The following is a 25,883-nucleotide window of genomic DNA, read 5'->3' as shown; positions in this document are numbered from 1 at the left end:
GGAGATTGAGCTGTTATCTAGGTACAGGAGGGGATCCATTATTTAGCGTATGAGGCGGTGGAGATTGAGCTGGTATCTAGGTACAGGAGTGGGTCCATTAATTAGCGTATGAGGCGGTGGAGATTGAGCTTTGGGAGTGACACTCTTTCCACAGGAACAAAGATAAAACACTCTGCACAGGGGAGATAGGAGAGGGTTGAGGGTGGCCGCTGTGAACATTTTGCCTTAGTTAAAATCGTGCATTTTGGTGTAAAGTTATACGTTCAGCGGTAATTAGAAAAATACGTGAGCATAAATAAAATTAAAATTTTATGATATACTAGTTCATATCATATTCATTTGACGTTACATTTCATTTTTTTATAAAGAAAACTCGCATTTGTTGATATTTTGGAGATCAAAGATATCAACTTTCGAATTACCCGCCACAGTTCGTAGCCGTTCGTAGCCAGCTTCGGAATCGATCATTTGCATAATACATGAATAAAGCGCCCGTATGTAAACAACCGATACTGGCGATAGCGACTTTCATTCAGCTACCAACATGATCAAAAGAAATGTTTCTACCAGTTACTCTTGAGGTTAGAGCGTTATTTTATTTTACTTCTAACCGACTTTTTAATGAGGTAATGAACGAACTTGCATTTTATTGTTTATATTTTCTAAATTCTACCATAAATCAAAAGGCATGTCTACAGTAACTGAAGTGGGTGGGGTAAAATTAAGTTAATATTCAATCGCGCCTAATTTATCATAGATATCGCACATTATTATGTTTGGAGCAACGCATACTTGTAAGTAAACGTGCATTTGATTTCTGGACCATTAATTCATGATTGATTGACTTATTTCTATTGTAAAAAAGATGAAACTAAAAGTAAATCACGTAGTGATCTGCATGGGTGTCAGGTAGATAATTTACTGTACAGTATAGATAAAATTCTTATTTTTGTATTTTCAGTCACCTCCAAGCATTCCCTTATCCCAAATTGATATTAAAAGAGAATGTTGATGAGCCTGATCCGTCGATTCAAATACCATAACACAGCCAACCCAAAAAAAAACAACAGCGTAAGTTTATAACACGTACATCATCTTAGAAATCCATTTTAAATGTGTATTTGAATGTACTTGAATGATGCAGAGAATTAAGAATCCAAAACTAGATCACTCTGTAATTTGACACTTCACATAAGTGAAACCACAAGTTGATCAAGTAATAATTAATATGTTTGGGGGGGGGGGGGACACAATTATGTTTGGTGGGTACTCTTTTCCATATTGTTTTTTATATTGTATATTTTAAAGCTGAATTCTCACTAATTGACCGTTTTGACTTCTTATATATCATTTGTCTTTAATTGCCATTATACTTCCCAAATGTTCTTCAAGTTTCCAAAACATGTCAGTATTTGCAATTGAAATGTGAACATGTAAGAATTATGCAACAGTCAATTGTAACTACGCCCCCCAATCCCCCCAGGTCCGGCGAAATGGGCCGTGTTATACCTCCAATGTGAACCTGGGTGAATGCGGTGGTTTTGTCTAGTGCTTAAATAGCGGGGAATGAGCCTTACCTTTGATCCCCGTGGGTGCAGTTGCATTTGGTGGGGATTTTACCAGCAGTTCAGGGATATTTTCTGGACCTAAAGTCAAAGTCCCTGCTTTCCGCACCGGTGGGGGGGGGGGGGCATGGTTACAACTAACTGGTTTGTTGTTTTGGAATAAATGTAAACAAGTTGATCAATAATGAGAGTCAGCTTCAGGGCTTTTTCTATAGTACCCACAGCTCAGACTATCAGACCCATTCCCAAAGCAAAATATACAATATTTTTTCCCAATCTTCAGAAAAAAATCCTAGTCAAACAAAGGCAAAAAAAACAAAAACGTTTTTATGGAAGTCTTTTTACCTGTACTGGCTCATTCAGCATCCTAATTAACCATGTGTTATGTAATTTAAAGTTTTGGAAATATATGAAATCAGAAATTATTGATTTTCATCACATTCAGAGATCGATCAGTATGAAATATTTTGTGTCATGATTTATTGCTAAAGATATTTATACCCCAAGTATTGATATTTCAGGCATTTAAGGTCTTTTGAACGGGAAAATAAACTTATTTATAAAAAATTCTCTATTCGCAGGAGACTGAAAGTCTTGTTTTTTTTAACTGTAAAATTTCCCTATTTAGGAATATTCGCCACTCAAAATTCCCAAAATGTCTAGTGCCTTTTGCCAAACAAAGCGCTGCGCTATTTTAAAGGTACAATTTTACTTGTAATATTATTTATTATCTTTAGAAACAAGTGAGCAAGCTGACAAAGCTGCAACTTCAGGGAGCAATTATAAGGGTCATCAAAATGGAGCCAGGATTCATGATGCTCGTATTAGAGGTGCTGGACCAGAGTCTGAGGAAGGGAGTAGAACTCCAAGCTGGTTTGAGTGTGCTTCAACTGCCGGGACATTTCAATGCAGAGTTAAAAAGTTTGTTGTCACCGGGAGGCCAGTCTTTCTCAAACTGCTATAAGAACCTTATAGAAACTAAAATTCAGTATAGATCTAAGACATGAGTGTACCTAAATGTTAAATGAAGTTGATATTTATGAACAATATTATTTCATGTGAATTTAAAAGCTGGTTTTACATTATTTAATACTGCTAATGAGTTCTTGAAAATTTGTACTGAAAAATGGATACTTGACAACTCATTTGCATGTTTGTACTTCATAGGAAGTCTAGTGTTGTATTTTTCTAAAAAATATGGTTTTAAACATCTTAACATGCATGTAGTCACACACAGGCAGACCAAGTTGAATTGTTGGCATGTATGAAATATGGGCAGTGTTATTTTATAAACGTTTAAAAGCTATTTTATATGCTGGCAAAGTTTGTATCTACTAAGTTATTAAAAGCACTCCTGTTTAGGTGAGTGCTGAGAACTTTCTTGAACATTCGTACTGAAGTAAGTATGACTTAATAGTAGCACATCACTGGATATTTCTTATTTTTAATCTTAGTATCTGTGAATTATGCTACTGACTTTTGATAAACCTTCCCTCTTTCAGGACTCTGACCTCCTTGTTTTGAATGAAGAAGTTCTAACCCTTGCCCATTTGATGAGGCAGGATTTCTTGTGTTCATTGATGAGGAGGACCAGGCGCAACCCAACCGCTACTAGGCGACTTATATTGTGTTCTGACACAGAGTTATTTTTGGGCTGGTGACAAGAGGGCTATTCCCTTATGTTGTGTGGAGAGTCCAGGAAACCTTCCCGATTCCCTAAGAACAATACACTGGCCTTGTGCAAAGGAGGGTTCAGTAGATGAACACAATTTTTGCAGACGGATCGTATCTGTTCTCTTGATTTTCTTAAATATTAAAATATGATATAAACAATATCAGATCATTTTTGTATACTTTTGTGAATGACTTGTTATTTTATAAATACTGATTTGTACTGTCTTTGGTTGCTAAACTGTCATTAAGTAATTATCTCGTTTCAATTTGAAAGCCAGAAAACCTGCATGTTATGTAAACTCATGTTATTGTATATATTTATGCCCCCTCCGAGGAAGAGGGGTATATTGCATTGCACATGTTGGTCGGACGATTAGCAGCTTTGTTGGTAGACCAAAGCTTGTCTAAGTGATAACTCAACAACTGAAGGACAGATGGTTATCAAACTTGACATGAATGTTGGGCCTGACCAGTAGATAACCCTATTGATTTAAGGGGTCATCAGGTCCAAGTTCAAGATCACAGTGACCTTTAATGGTATAAAGTTGTTAAAGCTTGTCCGAGAAATAACTCAAAAATACCTGAACGTACGGTATGGTTATCAAATTTGACATGGAGGCTGGGCCTGATTAGTAGATGACCCCTATTGATTTTAGGAGTCATTGGGCCAATGGTAACAGTCACAGTGACCTTTAAGTTGAAAAGGTTAACAAAGATTCTCTGAGTGATATCACAACAATGTCTGGCCCTATGATCATCAAACTTGACATTGAGGCTGGGTATGACCATAACTGATTTAAGGAGTCATTGGCCCTAAGTGACGAAAGTGCGTTAAGAATGAACGAGTGATAAATCAACAATGCCTGCACCCATGGCTCTCAAACATGATAAGGGAATTTGGCTTTACCAGTAGATGGTTCATTTTGATTTCAGGGGTAATCAGGTCAAAGGTGAAGGTTACAGTGACCTTGAAAGCATATTCGTGTGATTACTTGACAATGCCTGCACCCATGGTTCTCAAACTTGCCATCTAGGTTGGGGGTGACCAGTTGATGATCTTATAGATCTTGAAGTCAGAGGTCAACCTATATGCATGATTAAGTATTTTGTCATATTTACTTATTTCCTGCTGCTGAAAGGATATATTTTTATCTGCAAATATCAGTCATCATCTGAACTTGATTTAGAACTTTACTTACTATCCTCACACTTTGAACGGTCATAATCTTAAAACTGCCGCAAAGGCATCTAATGTCAATGACAAGTCAGCTGTCATTTCAGTCTTTGCATATTTAATTCAATTTGCGGAATAAGCCTGACAACTTGGCGCTCCTCAAGGGGAGGGGGTTCATATGTTTGACAAACATCTCTTGTTTTTCTGTTTAAAAACGCTCTCAAATGACACTCAAGCAATATGTCTGTTTGAATCCAAATTTCACATTTTATCTTTAAAATGTGTCATACCTTTCTCAACCTTGTTTAGAAATAATAAAATGGACCTAAAGCAGGCTCAATTTTGATACAGCCCATTTCTTAAGTAGAACAAAGATTAATGCAAAAAACACTTTCCCACAAAGAAGTAAATAACTGAAATAAAACCATGAAGATCCCACAGTTTGTTGACTTCTTCTTGATTTAAAAACTCAAATCTTATATATCCGATAACTTGTGTAAGCAAAATAGTAAACAAGAGGGCCAAATGGCACTGAATCGCTCACCTGTCATATATTGCACATTCTTCCATTATATACAAATATTAAAAACCTAAGCCTATGAACACGGGGCGTGGCCAATTTTGACCCCAGGGCTAAAGTTTGAACAATCTTAATAGTGGTCCGATAAAAAATGCTTCATACCAAATATCTAAGGCCTTCGCCTTTTGGTTTCGGAGAAGAAGATTTTTTAAGTTTTCATCATATACATATATATAAGGAAACCCATGACCGCCCGGGTGGGGCCATTTTTTGACCCCAGGGCCAAAGATTGAACAATATTGGTACAAGTCAACTAGATGATATATCATGCCAAATATCTAAGCTCTTGTCACTACTTGATTTTACATGCGTATCTATTTATGTATATTTGTTATTAATTGTTGTATGTGGCCCATATTGAAAATTTGTATGTGCACTAAATATGTTATCCAGTTTAAATTAAGACGTTACTTGTCTTTGTGAGTTTGGAGAAGATTTTTTAAGTTTTCACTATAACACATATAGAGAAAACCCATCAGCCCCGGGGTGTGGCCAATTTTGACCCCAGGGCCATAATTTGAACAAACTTTGTAGAGTTCCACTAGACGATGAATCATGCCAAATATCTAAGCTCTAAGCAACGTAAGTTCAGAGGAGATGATTTTTGAAGTTTTAACAATAAACATATAGAGAATACCCATGACCCCCCGGGGCGGGGCCAATTTTGACCCCACGGCCATAATTTGAACAAACTTTGTAGAGGTCCACTAGACGATGAATCATGACAAATATCTAAGCTCTAGGCCAATTAAGTTCAGAGGAGAAGATTTTTGAAGTTTTCACTATAAACATATAGAGAAAACCCATGACCCCCCGGGGCGGGGCCAATTTTGACCCAAGGGCCATAATTTGAACAATCTTGGTAGAGGACCATTTGGTGATCCTACCTACCATATATCAACGGCCTAAGCCTTGTGTATTGGGAGAAGAAGATTTTTAAAGTTTTTCCTTTTGGTTGCCATGGCAACCAGAGTTCTGCATGGAATTGAATTCTTTGAACAACTTTGATAGAAGACCACCCAAGGAACATCCCTATGAAGTTTTATTAATATTGGCCCAGCGGTTAAGGAGGAGATGTCTTTTAAGTAAATTGTTGACGGACGACGCACGCCGGACAAAAGGCAATCACAAAAGCTCACCTTGTCACAAAGTGACAGGTGAGCTAAAAAAGAGCTGCCTCTGTATGCACCCGAAGAGTTGTTCGGAATGGTCAGTATGTATGATTTGCTGGTATGTGACAATTGCTCCTTAAGTGCTTATTATATTTTGAAAGTTAATATAAACAGATGAATTCTTGAAAATGCTAGTCAATTTACAAAATACCCAACCACAACACTGTTCTGAAATGGTCTTAAAAACGTTTGTTTAGGTTAACATCCCCAAAATTATAAGGCAGGTAAGGTAGAGATGTTATTAAAAAAAATTGCTCTATCTTGTGATTGTTGTCATTTCTCGCAAACATCACTATTTCTAGCCAGTGTCACTTATATAAAACTGTTGTTACGGAGCTATATAATGTCAAAAGTCAATGAGAGTTAATGTTTAAAAGAAATACTAATGTTGGCCCAGTTATCTAAAAGCTTACTTGTCTACATGTTGTGTTCTTTTTCTTTTACAGAAAGATACCATGAAAAACAAAAAATTAATTTGACATTTTGTTTATTTTTGAGAACTTCACCAAAATAATCATCACATATAAATCAATATACATGTATGAAGTTCAACTTTCAAAGTATCCTATGTGCTTTTGATATACCCTATTTTCAAAGGGTTTTGGTCAAGTTCCATCCACTTTAATATAAAATCAAACTTTTTTTAAATACTTAAAATGCGTTAGCATGTCGCAGGTAACACGACTTATAAAGCTGAAGAGAACAAATATACACACAAATTTACATGATTGCGAGTACATATTTTGCTTCTAGTACCCAAGTATTTCTTAAGAAGTGACCATATTTTTTACCGTATGTGACAAACTTGATCTCCCTTAACATTTCATCAAGGTGATCATTCTCACTAAGTTTGAACACATGTAATCTTACAAAGCAATATCAAGGTTTGATTCTATAATGTTTTAAAAATAAAATCAAGTGACTTCCATTCAGTCCACATGTGACCTAGTTTCAAACAAGACAACAATGAGACCATTGTCATTAAGTTTCATGAATATTGGAGCACATAGTAAACCTCTAGAAATGTCTCTTATTAAACCTAGATTCTTGCTCGCTGTACAATTCCCTTCTTGGTTAAGGAGATAACTGTTCAAGGTGGCTAGAGATTTGTCGAGGATAGTGCTTCTCCATAACAGCCTTTCTACCCATATCGAAAAATTGTTGGTCAAGTGACACATGAAGATCAGTTTCTTCAGCGACTCTGTATGGATAGGTCTTTTTTCTTTCACTGCGTTTACTGTGGAATATTGCCATCCTCTTCTATTGTTCCATGCACGGTTTAGTCTGCATACAAAACAAGAAATGTTTCATTTACAGAATAAGATTTGACCACATCACACACACACACACACACGCACAATTATCTAGAAGTAAGATAGTTATCGAAATAAATATTTCCACTTATAACCAGACTTAAAGCTGCACTCTCACAGATAAACAAATTTTACATTTTTATTTTTTTTGTCTTGCAAAGAGCACATTTTTGCGAGAATATCTGGAAACCAATAATATAAGATTGCTGACAAAAAAATCAGATGGCAGTTTTTCATATTTCCGTTCGAAAAATAATGTTAAATGCATAAACATCACTTTCTTTAACTTAAATATAAAAATCTGCTCGTTCCAAGACAAAAAAAATAAAAGTTGTCAAAACGTTCAATCTGTGGGAGTGCAGCTTTTAAGCCTGAAAATGTGATCAGATCATTTCAATTTCATGAATTATGATGCAGTTATTTTATGAAATGCTTATTCTTGTTTCCTGTATAAATAGCCTGAATTCCCTGATTTTTAATATAATAATATATAAAAGGGTATAACTTCAAACTTCTACTAATATAAGATGTGAAAAGAGTCAAAGCTTGCTGTACATTAAATTTATTTACCTGTATACTAGATAGTATGCATCTTTGATGGAAGGTGGTTGTCAAGGACAATCACTCTGAGGGCTTTAAGGGTACGAAAGTGTTTTTCTATTGTTAAGCCATGGTGAATTCCTCTCCTCTTGGCTCAATGGCCCATGACTTTACTCATAATATTGAATCGGGGGAGGCCACTCATGCTCATCCGTCAAATGATGGAGAAGAACAGCTGAGATGCCCTTAAAATAAATAGCATTTCATTTTATTTTCATTTATCTACTTATATCATCAATAAATGTTATATGTTAATTATCAATATTATAAATACTTAATCAATATATACCAACATATACTTCCAAGCTCAAATCACTGCATTTTCATGACACAAATATCAGGCCTTATTTGATAAAAAGGATATCAACCTCTTTTCTACCTTTTCATGATTTTTAAAGCTGCATTCTCACCTATGGACTGTGTAAACATATTTTATTTCAATTTTTGTTTTGGAATTCATTAGCCACTTTTTAAGCTTATATCATGAAACCAGTGATATAAGATATGCTGACAAAAGAGGTGAGTGCAGTTATTCATACTTACTTTCAAAAAGTATGATGTTTTTTGCCTAAAAGCCTTTCTAACACTTATGAATAGAAAATGAGATTTTGGAGTTGATAAAACGCTGCCTTTGATTTTCTATATTTGAAAAGTTCGAATGATATTTTTTATATTTGCAAAAAAACTGTACTTACAGTACACTTGGCATGTTCAAGCCAGGTTAAAATCTGTGACATCACCAGCCTCCTGACATCGGAGTCTTGAAGTGCATGTCAAAAGATACTGAAACCCAAAATACTGTAAATTTTTATTAACTATTATTATATTATGTTTATATAGAAATTTCAGCAAATCATTCATCTTATAATAATTAAACCCTTGGTACATGTATTTTGTAGAGTTCATATACAAAACAGAAATATAAAAAGAAAAGAAATATAATTTTTTGCATTATTTTTTTACATAAAAGATGGATGGACTACCTTTAACATGTTAACTAGTATCACATATGTACCAATTTCTATTTAAAGCCAGGTTCTTACATTATTGATATAAAAAATGATAAAATATTTTTTTCAAATGCCATTTCAATCATGAGCAGGATCAAAACAATCATTGAAATTAGACTTTTTGATGAAGAAGCCCTGATTCGTATACTTTAGCTTTGAATCAAATTTCAAGCAAGCCCTACTATAAAAAATCAGAATTTGGGTAAGACCCGAGGCATTTTACCAGTGCATGGCTTACTGGCTTGTGTTAATTTCGACCATTTTCAAAAGGAATGGATTTTCTTAACAAACGAATGCTTTATCACAGCTTATTGAAGGGCTGTATTTACACATTTGGGGGTTGGGCTCAGGTCCTTCAGTTAGTCAAAAAAGACATCAAATGCAATTTTTTGGTAATGAAAATATTTCAAAACAAATTACATATATTGAAATGCCAATAAATGTGCTGTATACAATTGTTCTTTTCAATTGAATTGCAGTTGCTATTGGATTTAGCTTGACTTTTTCAAGTTTTTGACGATATCTCTAACTTGCATATGATGCCAACTATTTTGCCCTTTTAACATTTGACTTAGAAATTCTGGATTTTGCATGTAATCTTATTTTACAGTGATCCAGGCATGTTTTGCCAAAGCCTGCCAGAGGCGGATCCAGTAATTGACACAAGATTGGAGTCACTCAGGGGTTGTAACCTTTCAACGTGTGTCCCCCCCCCCCAGAACTGAATAATTCTGGTCAGCAATGATGGCAAACGGCCAGGTTCACCCCCGAGGAAATGTACATAATATCTAGTCCGAAATGGTACATTTTGGGCAATTTATTTCTTTTTACTCCTATATAAAAATATGCCACCTGAATGACTTTCAACGAGCCTTTTGACCATTTTTATTACTTAAGCGTACAGGGAGAAGATAAGAAATGTCAAAACAATAAAAAAGTATGCCTGATTGCTTATTAGTGTACCAGTACCATTGAAATAGGCAGTAAACAAGGAAGTTATGGGGTTAGGTTTGGGGTGTGCCCCCCATATTGATATTGCAAGTGCTGAAATCCTTAATGCTTATGTACCAGTCATTTGTAACCACAGCCCTGTAGGTCCGGGGAATAGCAGGGACTTTGACTTTCGTTCCAGCCTACCCCGGGTAAAATCCAGTTGGTAAAATCCCCGCACTCCAGGGACCCTAGGTAAGGTCCATTCCCCACAATTTTTTGCGAACATAAAACCACCCCATTTACGCGGTACTGCGGGGCCACCTGGAAGGTAAAACCACGCCCCATTTCCCCTGTATACCCCAGGACCTGGGGGGGGCGTGGTTACAACTGACTGGTGCATTATAGCAATGAAAAAAGTCGATCATGCTGCCTCTGACAGCTCTTGTTTGTTTTCGAAATTATTTTGGATTTTGAATAGGAACTTTCACTAACATTTTGGCGAATAAGTACATCCGTTCTCCAAGGAAATGGGGTATGTGCACCCGCCCGAAAGTGTGTCGAAAGATAGCCCTACTGACTGTTAATAAATAAACTATCAATGTTTTTCAAACATCAGGTAAAATGTTAAAGATAAAACACAAACCTATCGTGATGTTTCGTTTCCACGCCCTCCATTTTCCCACTCCATCTGAAGCTTTGAATGCTATCCTTTTCTTTCAATGAATGCCTAAATAAACCATCGACGTCAATATCTTTCCTACATTTTTCATTTACCGTCGCTTTCTGATCGATTTTGGCAATCTGCCTCTGTTTCTCTTTTCATTTTCATCTGTCCATCTTTGTTTTGATTTGCTGACCTCATTGATTATTCATAACTGTCACGTGCTTGTGCTCCGTTTACTTTCGTAGGCTTTCGGAACTGCTCGGAATAACTCCGAGTAGGCCATAGCGGATTTTTTGGTAACCACCAAAAAATAAATATGGTCTGAAAATCGTGTTAATATCAGGCTATCGGAGTGGAATCTAGAGACGAAATTTCGCACAACGCTAAAATAAGGATGCCTTTTCACGACAGTTGTGTTATTTTTGTGTTTTATAACCAAAATTCTCGCTGAACGTACAACTTTAAGTACAGTATATATTTATACCACCTTGACACAAAAAAGATCACTTAGACAATTGAAGGTTGAACTAATTTTGATGTGGGGTGGGGAATGGGAGAAACATGCGTTTTATAAATAAGACGTACATAACTTAATAGTAAAATAAAAAAAATTCTAATAAGGAAGAAGGCACATATTCGCATTCAAATGCATTTTCTACAAAATAATATGTAGCTTACTTAATGTTCTTAAGTTATATTCTATATTCACTTCAACATAGAACATGTTTGTAAATTGCACTGATTCTGACGTTACGTCAAAGTCATATTTAATGTCAGTTAAGATACTTTATTTCGAAGCAAAAAAATATTCACACATGTGAAGTAGACAGCGAAAATGAGTCGTGGTGAGGTAATCACGTTACCGAGATAAAACGAGATTTAACAAATAACACAATTGCAGAGCAGTTATCGTTTTATTTTTCAATGATTATTATTTTAACACCATTTACAAAATCGCAGAGTGTACACTCTACAAAGTCCTATCACTCTGCTATCAGTTGATTATTATCGATAAGTTTCATGCTGTCTGACCTTACATTCTTATTTATCGCCCTTGATTTGAAGGTGTGGCTCTCCGACATTTTGATGAAAACTATTTATATAATATGCATTTACAAAACAAAACAAGGTAAGATGCAAACAGCAATCAGCTCAAAGTAATATTTAATGTAATTTAACACTCTTCGTTAAAATTTGATTAATCACAAACAAACAAGAAATACACAAATACATTAAATAAATATACGAAACAAGCCACGACTGTAAAAGGCAATTGGTTCATCACAAGCAAACAAAAACAAAACTCTCACAGTGAAATTGTGAAAGATACAAATGATAATTGATCCATTCTATTGATCGAACTCGGGAAAAGCATTCACAGCTCACTTAACATGATACTTCAAGCAGCAAGCACGTGCATGCAGGTGAAATGATTCAATGACTGAATTTAACTTTACCACACAAGCTAGTGAATTGTAAAACAAACAAACACTATAATAACAATATAGGTCTTGACAAATACATGACCGCTAAACACTAGCTCCACCACTCAAGGGTGGTGCAAAGAAAATGAGCTGTCGACACTTCCGTTGTGGGGCTGTGCTCTATGTTTACATGAACACACATGAGTATGGCTTACATTTTATTTGATAATTTTATTTAACGGACATATTGCGAAAATCGGAGAATGTGGTACCGTGTAAGAACACTTCTTCTTCAGGCTGGCTACCATTTTGTTTCAATATTGTGCGAACTGTGGAGCTGGCGTTTAGAGGCCGTGAAATAGGTTCATAAATCACTAGTACGTAATGGTTTGAAATAACAAAATATATGCAATAAATTAAAGCTTGTTGTTGAAATGCAACAAAATATATGAACTATGCAATGTACCTTATTTAAGAGTGTGTTACAATAGTTTCAAAATATATTTGTATGTAATGCCGCAAACATTATAAACTTGCTTTGACGCACTTTATCACCAAACAAACAAGACATACATACATACATTTATGCAATTAACAAAAGAAAAATGATTGTAAAAGGCAATTTGCCCAAAGTCATATTTAATGTTATTTCATTCCCTTCGTCAAAATGTGATTAATCCTTAACAAACAAGACATTTACAAATATATGCAATTTATTGAAATAATAAGCCAAGACAGCTAAAGGCAATTTGGTCAGTGCGAAAAAACTAACTCAAATTGAAAATGTGTGAAAGGTACAAAATTAAATTTGATTCATTCTTTTAATCGAATTGGGGAAAAGCATTCATAACTCAAGATTTAAATTAACATATCAAAATAACTTCACCCAACTAGCCCGTACATGTAGGTGTAATGAAAGGAGTGATTCAGTGAGGGACACAAGCTAGTTAATTAAAAAAACACCACTAGATCAAATATAGGCATGATAAACGCGTTTCACGATTTGCTAGTTTTAAATGAGAAAATATTTTATGATATAAAGATAAAGCTCGAAGTTGAAATCCTTGCAAATATCAAATCATGTAATGTATAATTTCCAACAGCGTCTTGCCATAGTTTCAAAACATATACGTATGTTATGCAGCAAACGTTAAGGAACTTAGTGCTGTGACGCACAATGTACAATGTACAATCCAACTCACAAATAAACTAGTTTTCAGTTAACTCCTTTAACCTTCATGTTAAACATTGATGCCTGATAACTTCATACACTTACTAGTTCTGTGTTACGGAGTATAGCACAGCAGTTATGCACCAGTCACAGTCAATTGTAACCACGCCCCCCCCAGGTCCGGGGAATAGCGGGGGCTTTGACTTTCGGTCCAGCCAACCCCGGCTAAAATCCCCGCCCTGTGGGGACGAACAGATGGTAAAATCCCCGCCAAATGCCCCGACACCCCAGGGACCCTAGGTAAGGCCCATTCTCCGCTATATTTAAAGCAAAGACAAAACCACCGCATTCATCCGGCACTGCGGGGCCATCTGAAAGGTAAAAACACGGCCCATTTCCCCGGTATACCCCCGGACCTGGGGGGCGGGGGCTCTCAACGAATCTCAGGACAATTATCTAATATAATGTGTTGCGCTTTGATATCATTATTGCAAAAAAGTACTAAAATGTAAAAAAGTGTGTCGGAGACCGGGTTCGAACCCGTGTCGCTAAAATTGCAGTCCAGCGTCGTATTCACTGAGCTACGAGGGCTTACTCTAAATGGGTGACATAGTTAAGCTATACAACTACCTCGGTAATATCACGTGATAACAACGACTAGCCAATCACGCATAAGGAATGAATTCTACCTAGTAGACATACCCAGTAATCTTTTTTAATCGAAAAATACAAAATAACTGCTAAACATAAATAAATTGTAAACTATGTGGTACTTCAGTTAGTAAGTTTAAATGCATTGTACACATCGATGCCAAGTTTATGTTAGTTTTCGACAATTTTCTTTCGTTTTTCGCTATTTTATCATACGAAGTACAGCCCCTTTAAGGAACGATGGATACAGCTTTCGACAGCATGCTTTCACTCATAGTTTTATGTAGAAAACAATTTGTTAGGATGTTGTATATTAATTAGACGATGACGTTTGTATTACTGTAACGATATCAGTTTTGTTTCTGCAACCCACATTTTAAAATAATACCAAACAGTTTGGGATAGATATCAAAACTTATTTAATTTGTTTACACATTGAGAGGTTGCGGAAATTGAATGATTGTCATCAGAACAAATCAAATACTGTATTCAAACTCATTGTCTAATGAATACAATATTGTTTTTAATTGTAAATTACAGCCTTAGGGACAACAGTTTTAATGTCTACCCAATTATCAAAGTCAGCTCGTTTCACCTTCTCATAAGATGTGTGCCACATATGTTCGGTGAATGTGAATCTTGAATGGTCCTTCTTTGAACGCCCTTCTCTTCTAACAATTTCATTACATCCTCTTTTCCACATGTCACGCGATTGAAAGAATTCAAATGGACAAATCGTCGCCATGTCACGTATTATACACTTAGAAAACCAGAAAAAGCTAAAAACTTTGTTTTTATATATATCTTTACAAAATTCAAGCACTTCGTTGGTTTTAAACTTCCAAGCAAGCGTATTCATGAAAAAATGGGTATTTGGCACAAGCACATTGTCTTGATGATGTAAAGGATATTTAAACTTGCCTTGCAAATTATATGGCACAAGTCCATTTATGTATGAATGATTTTGAAATGTGTAAAGATCCTTTTTTTGTATGTTGTTGTACACTAAAAAGCCTTCTTGAAGAAATACAGGACCAGCCACTTCCAACAATCCGGATTCATCTTTTGTAGCTTCAAGCCTGTCAATCAGCAATTTGAAGAATGGGTGTTTAGGTCGGCTTAACATTATAGCGTTATTTGTGAGGAGCGGCATTTTCAATCGAAACACGCTGTGCTCAAACGGTTCTGGTGGAATAATAGCAGCGAACGCCTTAGTAGCATTGTCCAATGAACGTAGAAATCTCATATCACAGTCCGCATACACCCCGCCGTATTCATAAAGCACAAAGTATCTCAGAGCATCTGCTCGATTTATGGGATGTTTGTATCCATCCCAAACATTGAGAAAATACGGAAATTTGTGCGCAATTAGCTTTCTAGCTGAAGTTTCTGACCAAAAGTAATACGTCCAGTTTGGATGGTATTTAAGGAAAGAATTGATCTGTGGGACATAAGCTTCCGGAATTATTTCAGATTTGTAGGTTTGGTGTAGAATATGTGGAATTGGTGAAGCATTTTCAACAGTTGGAAAGTCATCATGTATTTCGGCCTCAAAATAAAGAAATTCCATTTTTTCATCAGCTGAAACAAATGCGATTTAAACTTTACTAAACAGTTCAAATGGGACTTTGAAATCACCAAATCACTATTAAGTCATCAATTCGTACAATGTCATAAAAAATGAAAACAAAAATAAAATAAAATAATTTGCTTACATTTGATCATCCAGGGAATAATATTCACAAACATAATAACAACAGAGATGCATACTACAATTCTCCAATAAAATTGAACTTTTTTCATATTTGAAGTTTCGTCAAAACTCGTTTCAAGCGTTCCAACTAATGTAATAACCAAAATCGAAGCGCGCATACATGCATGGTGAATCCTTTTATATCAAGGTTATGTCCATTCATAGCTGGTATTTGCATACATCAATGCTTTAAAGTGACAAACTGACAAGGAATGAGTTTTGATTTCATATATAAACTATGTAAAGCAGTTTTGTATCAAGCAATCACTTGATATTGGTTTGTAAAATGATACAGAGCGTTATGCTCACAAAATAGTGCTGCGGAATTATCATAATATTTTTTAAGAGGTTATAAAAAACGTGAATTGAATGATGGCATTGAAATTATGAGTGTGCTTGCACGACTGAGCTTTGACATGATCGACTATACTGAAAATATATAACGTGAATGCATAGATTAAATATGCTAATGAGCCCTTGGTTTATTGATATAGCTGGATGGATTGGTAATATAACCTATACGAATACCATTCAAACTGAAATTTAATGCTTTCCTTTTTAAAATGGTTGAAATGATACTCGTATTTCAATCAATACATACACATGTATAACAAACATGAAATTTGAGGCATAACATTTCTAATAGCTGAAACGCGCGAATGTTAAATGACTGATGGGTCCTAAAATATTTACAGTGATCAACTATCGCCTCATAAGGTAGTAGAAAACTTGGTTTAACAAAATGTACAATTTATAGTGCCACTAAAACACGGTTATATTGAAAACACTGTTATGTTTTTGCCATAGGTATATACTATATACAGGATGTTCCAACTAAATCCAACCAACACTATACATAGGTATCTAAGGTGTGCCGGTTCAAGAAAATTATAAATAAAAATACGACATTACATGGGTTTAAAGACAAGCAGCATTGCCAAGTCAACACATATAATCAGTTTCTAACATTATTTGCAAATGTAAGAAATTTAATGCAAATTAAAGATACAAGAAGTCGAGAAAATGTAGCAATACATGTAGATGCAAACCATGTGAAGTAAGCATACACATTTGGAAAGTTTGTGAAGTTTTGAAGAAGCAAGCCAAGTTAAGGATATAACATGATTTATAATGAGCAGTAATATTTGGGGTTCATCTGTCCCACGACACAACAACAAAACTTTTTAATGTCAAACTAAGGTATTTCCGCATCCCACAATACTTAACTGTGGTGTTTTTTTGTTTGTTTCAAGTTTGCGGTTCTCGACAACCTCTATTTTTAACATAAACACTGTGTAAAAGTATGAATGCATGTATCGCATTGTTAAAATACATCTATATGCCCACCCTGTTCTGTGCAAAAATGCACGTTTCAAATATGGTATAATGTATCCATGTATATTTGGCTTCTGTCCATTTTGCAATGTTCGATCATTAGTCTTTCAATTCACTTACTAAATGCCCTTTCCGTTTATAACAATCATTAATTCCGTTATTAGAATATATATTTTTTAAATTGTGAGGCAGATAAAATGCTTACATCGATATTAACAAATATCTTCTATAGAATATTTAGGAAATGATACTTCAAATATTTATGTTAGTGTTTACTTCACCATTTGCTTGCAAACGAAGGTATTTTCTTTAGTCTGTATTTATTTATTTTTTATTGCATTTCGTTTTTGTCGGTTTTTGATAAAATATAAGATGCCCGAAATAAAATATTACCACGGTAGATCACCGTACACCGGATATAGTAGCCATAGCGAACTAGATAATTCTCACTTGTAGCAGAAATATATAATGCTTGCCCGTTCGTCCGCCTGTTTGTCCGTTCATTTGTCCAGACTGTGTTAAAAGCAGACATTAGCTGTTTTTAAAGGATGAAAGCAAAATTCACAGAAGTGTATAACATATAACATAAATCACACAGGTCATCAGATTAAAGGTCAAAGCCCACTTTGGGGTTATTGTATATATGTCACTATTGATTCTTTTTAATGGAGTGTAAACTTTTAAAACGGAAAATTATCTGCATTTGGCATAGTTTAAAATCCATTATATTCATCATGTGCCATCAAATCAGTGTAAATTATGGCGAGAACTTCCATCGTCGTGTGGATGTGGCCAGGAGTTTTACTTAAGTCTAGATAAAATATGGTAAAGTATATGAAAGACTTTCAATTCCACATCGCGAGAGTATGATTGTGTCCCATTTTTTTCACAAAGTATTGTAAGTCGGAAAAAAAGTAAAACAACAAAATATGGAACATATACTTTCTGTTACTTATTATCTTTGACTAAAATGCCAAATATCAACATTTTGTGTGATAAGAATATTCATAGAGCGCATGTTAATGCAACAACTATCCCCAGTATATGGAAAGGCTATACTCCGTACTTTATCTGGGTTTAAGTATCTATACTCAGTACATTACCAATGCGAATGTAAACGAGAAATTCTCACATCTTACTAAGAAGTTCTTAATATGCTTTTAAGCAGATAAACTTGACTAACAAATTAAGAATCTCTTCGATTCAGAATTTTGTTATTCACAAGCCAAATTATAAGACTAGTTTTGTTGAAACCTTCCTTTGCCCATGAGCTAATTACTTTTCAATATTTTACTGGTGTTTAAAGCCATGCACCACAGGTTTGTTGATGTCTGTTGACTTCAGCAATTCTATTCTCGATACTGATACTTTATTGTGTCAAACTTCGGTTACATACAACATAAACAGGTAAAACTCAATCCTGTAAGAAATGGCAGTCTTCGCTTGGGTTATTATGTTCGCCATACGGTGTTCAACCTTGATTACTTTTATGGGTTTCTGAACATTTCAACTAACTAAGTTCCATGTAAATAGCTGACTGCACTGGTCAGCCATTTAAATTAATCTGCTTCTTCGGACACATGCTACATATGCACACATACATTATCAATATCACCATAATTACGGTTAAATCTTGAAAACACTTTATAAACCTTATGAGACAAGACTAAACCAAAACTTTGGGCAAAAGGTTTAAGTTTTCGCACGACTCAGCTATATGCACCAGTCAATTGTAACCACTGCCCCCCCCCCCAAGTCCGAGGGTATACCGGGAATAGCCGGAAATGGGCCGTGTTTTTACCTTTCATGTGGCCCGCAATGCCGGGTGAATGCGGGGGTTTTGTTCTCGCCCAAAATATAGAGGAGAATGGGCCTTACCTGGAGTGCGGGGGCATTTGGCGGGGATTTTACCATCTGTTCGTCCGCACAGGGCGGGGATTTTACCAGGGGTTGGCTGGACCGAAAGTCAAAGTCCCCGCTATTCCCCGGACCTGAGGGGGGGGGGGGTACAATTGACTGGTGCATAACCACGGCGAAACTGATAATTCCTTCACTTGTACATGGAATACCCGATACAAAAACTAGCACGATATAAACTTGTGTCATCAGAAATCTTACTATATTTAGAACGTCCTTCCATACTTCCTTAATTCGTAAAAAAAACTCGTCTACATTTACTTTTCATTTTCTCGATAATGCGCGCAATAAACGTATTAATTTGCTCCAAAACGTACACAATCTCAAGTTATATTTAAATACATAGACTAGTATATAACTGCTATAATTACCTGCACTGATAACTTCGTAAAGATAATGTCTATTCATAAAAAAAAACATTTAACTTTTTGACTCCATCATTTAACGACCAAAAGTCAATTTTTGATTCTTCGTATAGAAAATTTAACCCAGAAGCGAATTTCATTGTTTCGACTGATTTACATGGCCCCGATATTTTACTTCCATGTTCAAGTTCGGTCGATTTCAGGGTCGTTTCAAATACTACGTTATATCTAAAGGAAAACTGTACGGACTTCCAAACAGACCAGGTCCCAGACACAGATTTGATGTTAAAGTTGTCACGGATAGAAAAACAAACAAACCGATTCTCACTTATGATATTGATCAATAGTTGGGCAAATTAACTTTAAATGTTGATATCTTTCTTTGTGATTAAATGTCTATATTATCGATTTATAAGTTGTGAATACCTCGTTAGTCATCGTTGTTATTATAACTTTTGTTGAATGTATGGTATAAGCGCAGATAGATTTTATGATCCTATCGCACAAATCACGATATATAAACTTTTTAAAGGGATTTGTTCAAGTTTTAAAGTGTCAAACAGCAATTTATTTTATTTCTCGAGAAATGTAAACAAAATCCTTTTAGCAATAATAACATAAAAAACATATACAAAGTTCAAACATGCCATCATAAAATTCAAGTTGCGGTGGCTGTTCAAGGACTTTCTAAATGGGGGCACGACTAACTATAAACATATAAAACTTTTTTTGAATGCATTATTTTAATCATATAATGATATGGAATTAACATTTTTCGTCGCTGTCAATGATGTTTGACAGATCAATTGAATTATACAAGATATAGAGGATATTTGTTTATTTCGGTGTAAGATCGTATTTTATTTTACGAGAGTCATAGTTTTTCTATGATCACGAGTGGAATAAGATACGATCTTACACTGAAATAAACAAATTTTCTGTTTCTTTTATGCTTATTTTTTCAAGTTTTATAAAAAGAAATTTACTTTTTTGAAAAGGGTGTTAATTACGCCGCTACCTGTGGGGCGCCTCTCTTCAAAATTATTGCTGTCAATTTTCTATTTCCGGTTTGTTGAGAAAGAGTTCTCGGATATTCTTTTTGTAGTTCACATTCGCTTGTTTTTCAGTGCAAAGATTTTATGAACATTTATCAATGAAGTTTTAAAAGTACATCCATGTTCCAAAACATAACCCAAACACTTTAATTTTAAGCGTGGTATGAATACATAACCAAATTACTACGCCGCCATTTATTGAATGAAAATTTGAAAGGTCCAATGTTTTGGCAAAACATTTGCTGATAATCATTGGAATTAAAACATTTTTCTTAGTTTAAGAGTGTCTTTCATGATACATGGATATTCAGTTATCTTATTTTCAGAGACCAGTCTGTTTTGCTTGAAGACAGGCCGATTTCCAGGTAATAATGAACACCACGCTAGTTTGTTGAAACAATTTGAGGCGTGGTTGGGGTAAAAAAAAAATCAGTAAATTGTTGTGTGAATTTTCCGGGAAGTTCGTATTATGCATTACAACGATAAACAGTTAAAATACGTTTGAGCGATGAGATAACATTCTATTTATGTTCGAACACTTGTTTTCGTCTGTTATTTGTTTGGTATGGAAGCAAACGTTCGAACATTCAGCTTCAAGATCAAGAAAACGTTTAAAAAAACGGGATAACCATTGTTCTAATAAATTTACAATGTATTTTAAAAGTAGTTCTGAAAGTTGATATTTTCACTACTTATTTTGCAGTAAAAATATCAAATTGATATTTGCTCATTGTTCAAACAAATGCTCAAGCATGATTCCGAGAACTTGACGTTAATAAAAGCCGAAATGGAAAGTTTCAAGGCGGCAACGGTTTGAATTTAAACTTTTGTTAAATGTACGTCATGCACACAAATATCTTGTTGACACACAATGATATTATTAAAAGCAATGAATAGCTTATAACGTGCACATGTTAACAGTTTAAAACAACTCATATTTCTGATATAAGCTATATTCTGAAAACAGTCAACTTACGTATAGCTGCAGCCGTTTACTTTTGATCAACTGTCTGCGTAAAATACGGCGCTGATTTATTATTATCGAATGTTCGGGTCCCTATGTCGTTTCAAAGAAACATTTTTATGTCATATACTTTATTATACTTTGAAATTTGCATACCATAAATACTGGAACAAGACAATTAGGTTCATTTGAATATTTACTAAATTAATTATATTAACTTGTAATTGTGACAAAACAACTTATTTGTACAGTTGAACCAATAAAGATGTTCCCCAAAAAACATTTCTTGCAGGCCAGCATAAGGCGGGTGGGATTCACGGAGGGCCGTGACCCCCCCCCCCCCGGTAGATCCGCCAATCGTTAAACTGTCGTTGTTTTTCTTATTATTACATTTATTGACTGTGATACATCGTTCTTGTACAGTTACAATTCAATGTAACATTACTGAGGGAATATATATGCTGTCAAACAATGTTATTACATTGTACTGTATTTATATTGTTACTGTATTTGTTCCAAATAAACTGATTACATAAACTTTTTGCACAATGTAGTTCTTAAAATATGATTTTGAGACAATATTTAAGCGTCACTGAATATTTTCATAACAAATACATTATACCTTAATATAATCTTATTATTAAAGTACTCTGTTCAATTCGCTCTCGCATGGTATAAAACCAATAGGGGTGTTTATCAAATACCCCCCCCCCCGCTACTAACAGTGTAAATAATGATACTCGAACCTTCAATATAAGCTAGTCAACTTTGATATACAAAATAAGTATTCAATCTGGAGTCGACAAACAATTATATGATTTTTTGACGCCGTGTGGTGTTATCCAGAGGTTAGATACCAAGCAACTCAATTAAACGAGCCTCAATCTACATTTCAAGCACTGCCCGTTAATCTCTACGCACAGTCACAAAACTAACGTTCCATTTGTTGATGATGTTTGTGTTAAGACTGACAAGGAAGCTTTGTCTTCAAACCAGAGTCTTCGTGTTCGCTAGTTTATAGAAACCGGAAGAACACATTTTGCACTAATATCATAGATATATCTCCCCCCTAAGACAATCACTCCCACCCCCTTCCCCGGAATGAATAAGGAAACCAGACAGCACCCCAAAGAAATGCTATATCGTGACATACTAACTTTATGCCGCTAAGCCGCTATCTTCACGTTTATGGTAAAATGTGAAAAACAACATTTTATGAGAAATTGTAACCTTGAACGTACATTTACTACATCAAAGTTTGTTAAAAAGTTTTCAATTGCATAAAATAAATTTATTATATTCTTTGGCTTTATACGGTAAACTAAAATGTAACAAAAATATAAACGATCCTTTGGATACAGTATTTGATTAACTGTATTAGTTAGATGTAGTTGAAGACTGAACACTTAAACTTTGTAAAATAGTTTATAATAAGGTCATTTAATAAGCCATCGATAAGGAAGCATTAATGTGGTTCGTTAAAAACGTTTGATAACATCTAAAATAAAACTTAATTTCCATTGTATTTTCCTATTTTTTAAAAACACGGACAGCAAGAGTACATGGACAATATAAAAAATGAAAAGAAAAGTGTTTACTTTAGTTCAGACAGCAATCCATAAGCAAGTTAAGCTAAATTAGAAACAAATATATTGGACATGAATCGAAGGTATAGATTAGCTGCTATCTCTTTATGTAGATGTATATTATGTAGGTGAAGGATCATCTATGTTTAATGTTTCAGACTTACATGATTAATTTGAACACTTAATCATTATTTCAGAGGTTTATACAATATCACGGTTTTCCTCATCCGTGTGGAGACGCTGCAATGGCATCCTCCCCATCGACACAACGTGATTTAATCAACTCCAATTGGCTATTCCTGAACCTTGCGATGAAACTAGACTCCTCTCTTCATCCAAAACTAAACACTCAACTGAAAAACTTCAAATTATTCAATAAAAGTTGCGCTTTGACGGAAAGGGAAGAACTTATACCAGTTGGAAGCTGTATGGACGGATCAAAGATCAACATCCCGACAGATTATGGAGATATTGACATTTTACTTGTACCAAGAAAACATGTTTTGGACGAAAAGTTATTTAACTATGATCCTGATTACCCAGCATTTCTCCATGTAAGAGGGGAGAAGGATCATGCACAAATCTTTAAAAATGTTCAGTTAGTAAATGGCCATGTTCCAGTGATGGTTCTCAAACAAATACAAAGGAACTATTTTCATCTTGTTTCGTTATCTATTTATGCCACAATGTCAAACGGTATACGCCCAAGAAAAGACCGTACTATTAGTGTCGTGAAACGATCCGGTGTAGGCTTGGAATTCGTCAAACTTGACGTTGGTAACTTTGATTGTAAAGATTCTGTAGGACAGCTATGGAAGCATGTCAATAAGATCAGGCTTCTCAAAAAATCCATGGATTCAATTATTGACGTTTTGACAGGTTTCTGGTTGAATAAAGACGAAGATGAGCAAATGCAAACAAAAACATGCAAGCATGTTCCGAAAGAATGTTCTGTCGAACATGAAGAAATCGATCCTGAAGACGGAGAAGTAACAATCAGGTATGACAATAATTTAGATATAGACGAACCTGATGAAAGCTACGAAGATAACGACGACAGCAAAGGAAGCATGCCATTAGCAAATGAATCTAACTTTAATGACGGGGATCCTGATGACCAATCTGTGTCTTTGCCAAAATTAATGTCGGCAGATTTTGTTCCAGCCTTTAAGTTTGATGACTGGCCCAGACCAGCAGCAGAATGGAAAACGAGAAAAAGACAGTGGCCGTCGGAGGAAATAGTTCAAAAAGTTGTAGAATGTGGTTGTCACATTGTATCAAAACGACCACTCTTCTCTGACCTCAACGGCGATCCAACAAAGGAAGACAATTCACCAGAGTCAGACAAAACAAATACATTCTTTAGACTTTCTTTCTCCAGATGCGAACTCATTCTTGCAAATAGTTTGACAGAGAGTCAAAAATATTGCTGGAGAGTATTAAAGGCCTACCAGAAAAAGTATCTTGGCACAGAACCAAAAGTGCTCGCCTCGTATCATTGGAAAAATATCGTGTTTTGGGTCAGCGAAGAGACAGACCCTTCGTTCTGGACGGAAGACAACGTTCTCTTTGGTGTTTGCAAGGCTTTAGATTTTATGATAAAATGTCTCCGGGAAAGATTTATTCCAGTTTATTTTGTAAGAAATGAAAATTTGATCGCTGGATGCAGACAGGAGGTGATTGAAGAAGCGCTGGCAAAAGTCATTTCAATAAGAAACGACCCCATTGGAAAGCTGCAGTTTTTTCTTGAAAATCCTCCTCAATCCCCTCCTTATCGCGTTAGTAGAACAGAACTTACACCGTCGCCAGAAAAAATAAACCGTACATCTGAATATGTCGTAGATGTAATCGCAGATTTAGTTCGACAAGTGCCTGAAAACGCACGTGACGAAGATTTCCTCGCAGGGTTTTCATGCAAAATGCTCGAGTTATGGCAAGAAGCAAAAACTAGAATAAATGAACATGTAACGTCAAACCAAACGTCTGTAGTTTTAGGAAACGTGGACCACTTGATAAAACAAATAGTAGATAAACATGAGAATAAGAGTTCCGAGGTTGGTGACAGTATCGCCAAAACGGCTGTAAAAATTGCAGGAAGTATGTTACCTATACTAGCCAATAAAACAGGCAATACTGCATATATCAAACGAGGAGCTATTCGAGCTGTTTCTGGGATAGCAACAGCTTTTTGTGAAGACAAGCCTGTTGATCCCAATAAAGTGGTTGGGGGCTTTATTTCTTTTTTCACGTCTACCATTGATGACCGCTTATAATCAAAACCTTCATCTGAATCAAGAGTTTTACGTGGTACAAACCGTTTTCTCAAAACCTTTCAGGAAAACCTCCTGAAGAGTTCTAAAAAATGATCATCTACAGCCGTAAGGTATACAGAGTGTTTTCAGTAAGCACGAAGAACGGCTACCATCGCATAAACATGCACAAAAGGAAGACTGTGATTTGGACTGATATAGCTTTTGATTTTTCAGGCCATTCTATATCTTGTTGAAAAAGATTGTAGAACTTTGGTGCTGATATTGCATGTTATTTAATAAGTTAATATTATTTTGTGCAAGGTGTATTAAATAATCATGCATATACATTAAATACTCTATCGATCTTGTTTTCAATCTCAATATACAATATGCCACTATCACCGGTGATTTCAACCTTGACATTACAAAATTCTATTCTAGCTTAAAGGGTGGTCATATCGGTCAAATAGACTGGTTGACACAAATAACACTATTTTTGGTGTCAGAGAACCGTTCTAAGATCAGAATTTACGTTATATCTGTCCTATCTCGTGATCTTTCAAATTCTCAAAGCTACTGGCACCGGATTATTCCGGTCTAAAAACAACAATGCAAAACATGTGAAACATTCTGGGTTTTTTTCATCAACATGTACTATGTACTGTCTTTATATTCTCACATGGAACTGAACGCTTCGTTACTCGCGTCTTGAATCCTCTAATTAT

General features: G+C 35.3%; 2 protein-coding genes and 2 long non-coding RNA genes across 4 annotated transcripts; 2 read left to right on the top strand and 2 right to left on the bottom strand.

Annotated features, from left to right (window-relative positions):
• Window positions 1–491: 491 nt before the first annotated feature.
• On the top strand, window positions 492–5,281 carry LOC128230120 (uncharacterized). The gene is made up of 4 exons (XR_008260177.1): window positions 492–581; window positions 962–1,071; window positions 2,303–2,486; window positions 3,068–5,281. It is a non-coding gene; the product is annotated as an uncharacterized LOC128230120 (long non-coding RNA).
• Window positions 5,282–6,647: 1,366 nt separating this feature from the next.
• LOC128229705 (uncharacterized) lies at window positions 6,648–11,017 on the bottom strand. The gene is made up of 4 exons (XR_008260120.1): window positions 10,665–11,017; window positions 8,774–8,861; window positions 8,049–8,263; window positions 6,648–7,449 (listed from the first exon to the last, which is right to left on the bottom strand). It is a non-coding gene; the product is annotated as an uncharacterized LOC128229705 (long non-coding RNA).
• A 2,962-nt stretch (window positions 11,018–13,979) lies between these two features.
• Window positions 13,980–15,920, bottom strand: LOC128229704 (uncharacterized). Its single transcript, XM_052941508.1, has 2 exons — window positions 15,647–15,920; window positions 13,980–15,512 (listed from the first exon to the last, which is right to left on the bottom strand). Exons 1-2 carry the CDS (start codon window positions 15,801–15,803, stop codon window positions 14,455–14,457), a joined length of 1,215 nt encoding a protein of 404 aa, XP_052797468.1. The 5' UTR covers window positions 15,804–15,920; the 3' UTR covers window positions 13,980–14,454.
• A 7,190-nt stretch (window positions 15,921–23,110) lies between these two features.
• On the top strand, window positions 23,111–25,187 carry LOC128232536 (uncharacterized). Its single transcript, XM_052946162.1, has one exon. The coding sequence runs from the start codon at window positions 23,152–23,154 to the stop codon at window positions 25,177–25,179; it is 2,028 nt and encodes a 675-aa protein (XP_052802122.1). The 5' UTR covers window positions 23,111–23,151; the 3' UTR covers window positions 25,180–25,187.
• Window positions 25,188–25,883: the final 696 nt, after the last annotated feature.

Source organism: Mya arenaria, chromosome 4, assembly GCF_026914265.1.
Source record: "Mya arenaria isolate MELC-2E11 chromosome 4, ASM2691426v1".
Lineage (NCBI taxonomy): Eukaryota > Metazoa > Mollusca > Bivalvia > Myida > Myidae > Mya > Mya arenaria.
Note: the sequence above shows the minus strand (reverse complement) of the source record. Positions and strands in the feature narration are given on the sequence as shown.

What these genes read in the sequence shown, in the direction of transcription:
- LOC128232536 (XM_052946162.1), top strand. Translation starts at nt 23,152, where the DNA reads ATGGCATCCTCCCCATCGACACAACGTGATTTAATCAACTCCAATTGG.
- LOC128229704 (XM_052941508.1), bottom strand. Translation starts at nt 15,803, where the DNA reads ATGCGCGCTTCGATTTTGGTTATTACATTAGTTGGAACGCTTGAAACG. An exon ending in TATTCCCTGGATGATCAAAT is followed by an intron (nt 15,513 to 15,646) that starts GTAAGCAAATTA and finishes CATTTGTTTCAG; the next exon opens with CTGATGAAAAAATGGAATTT.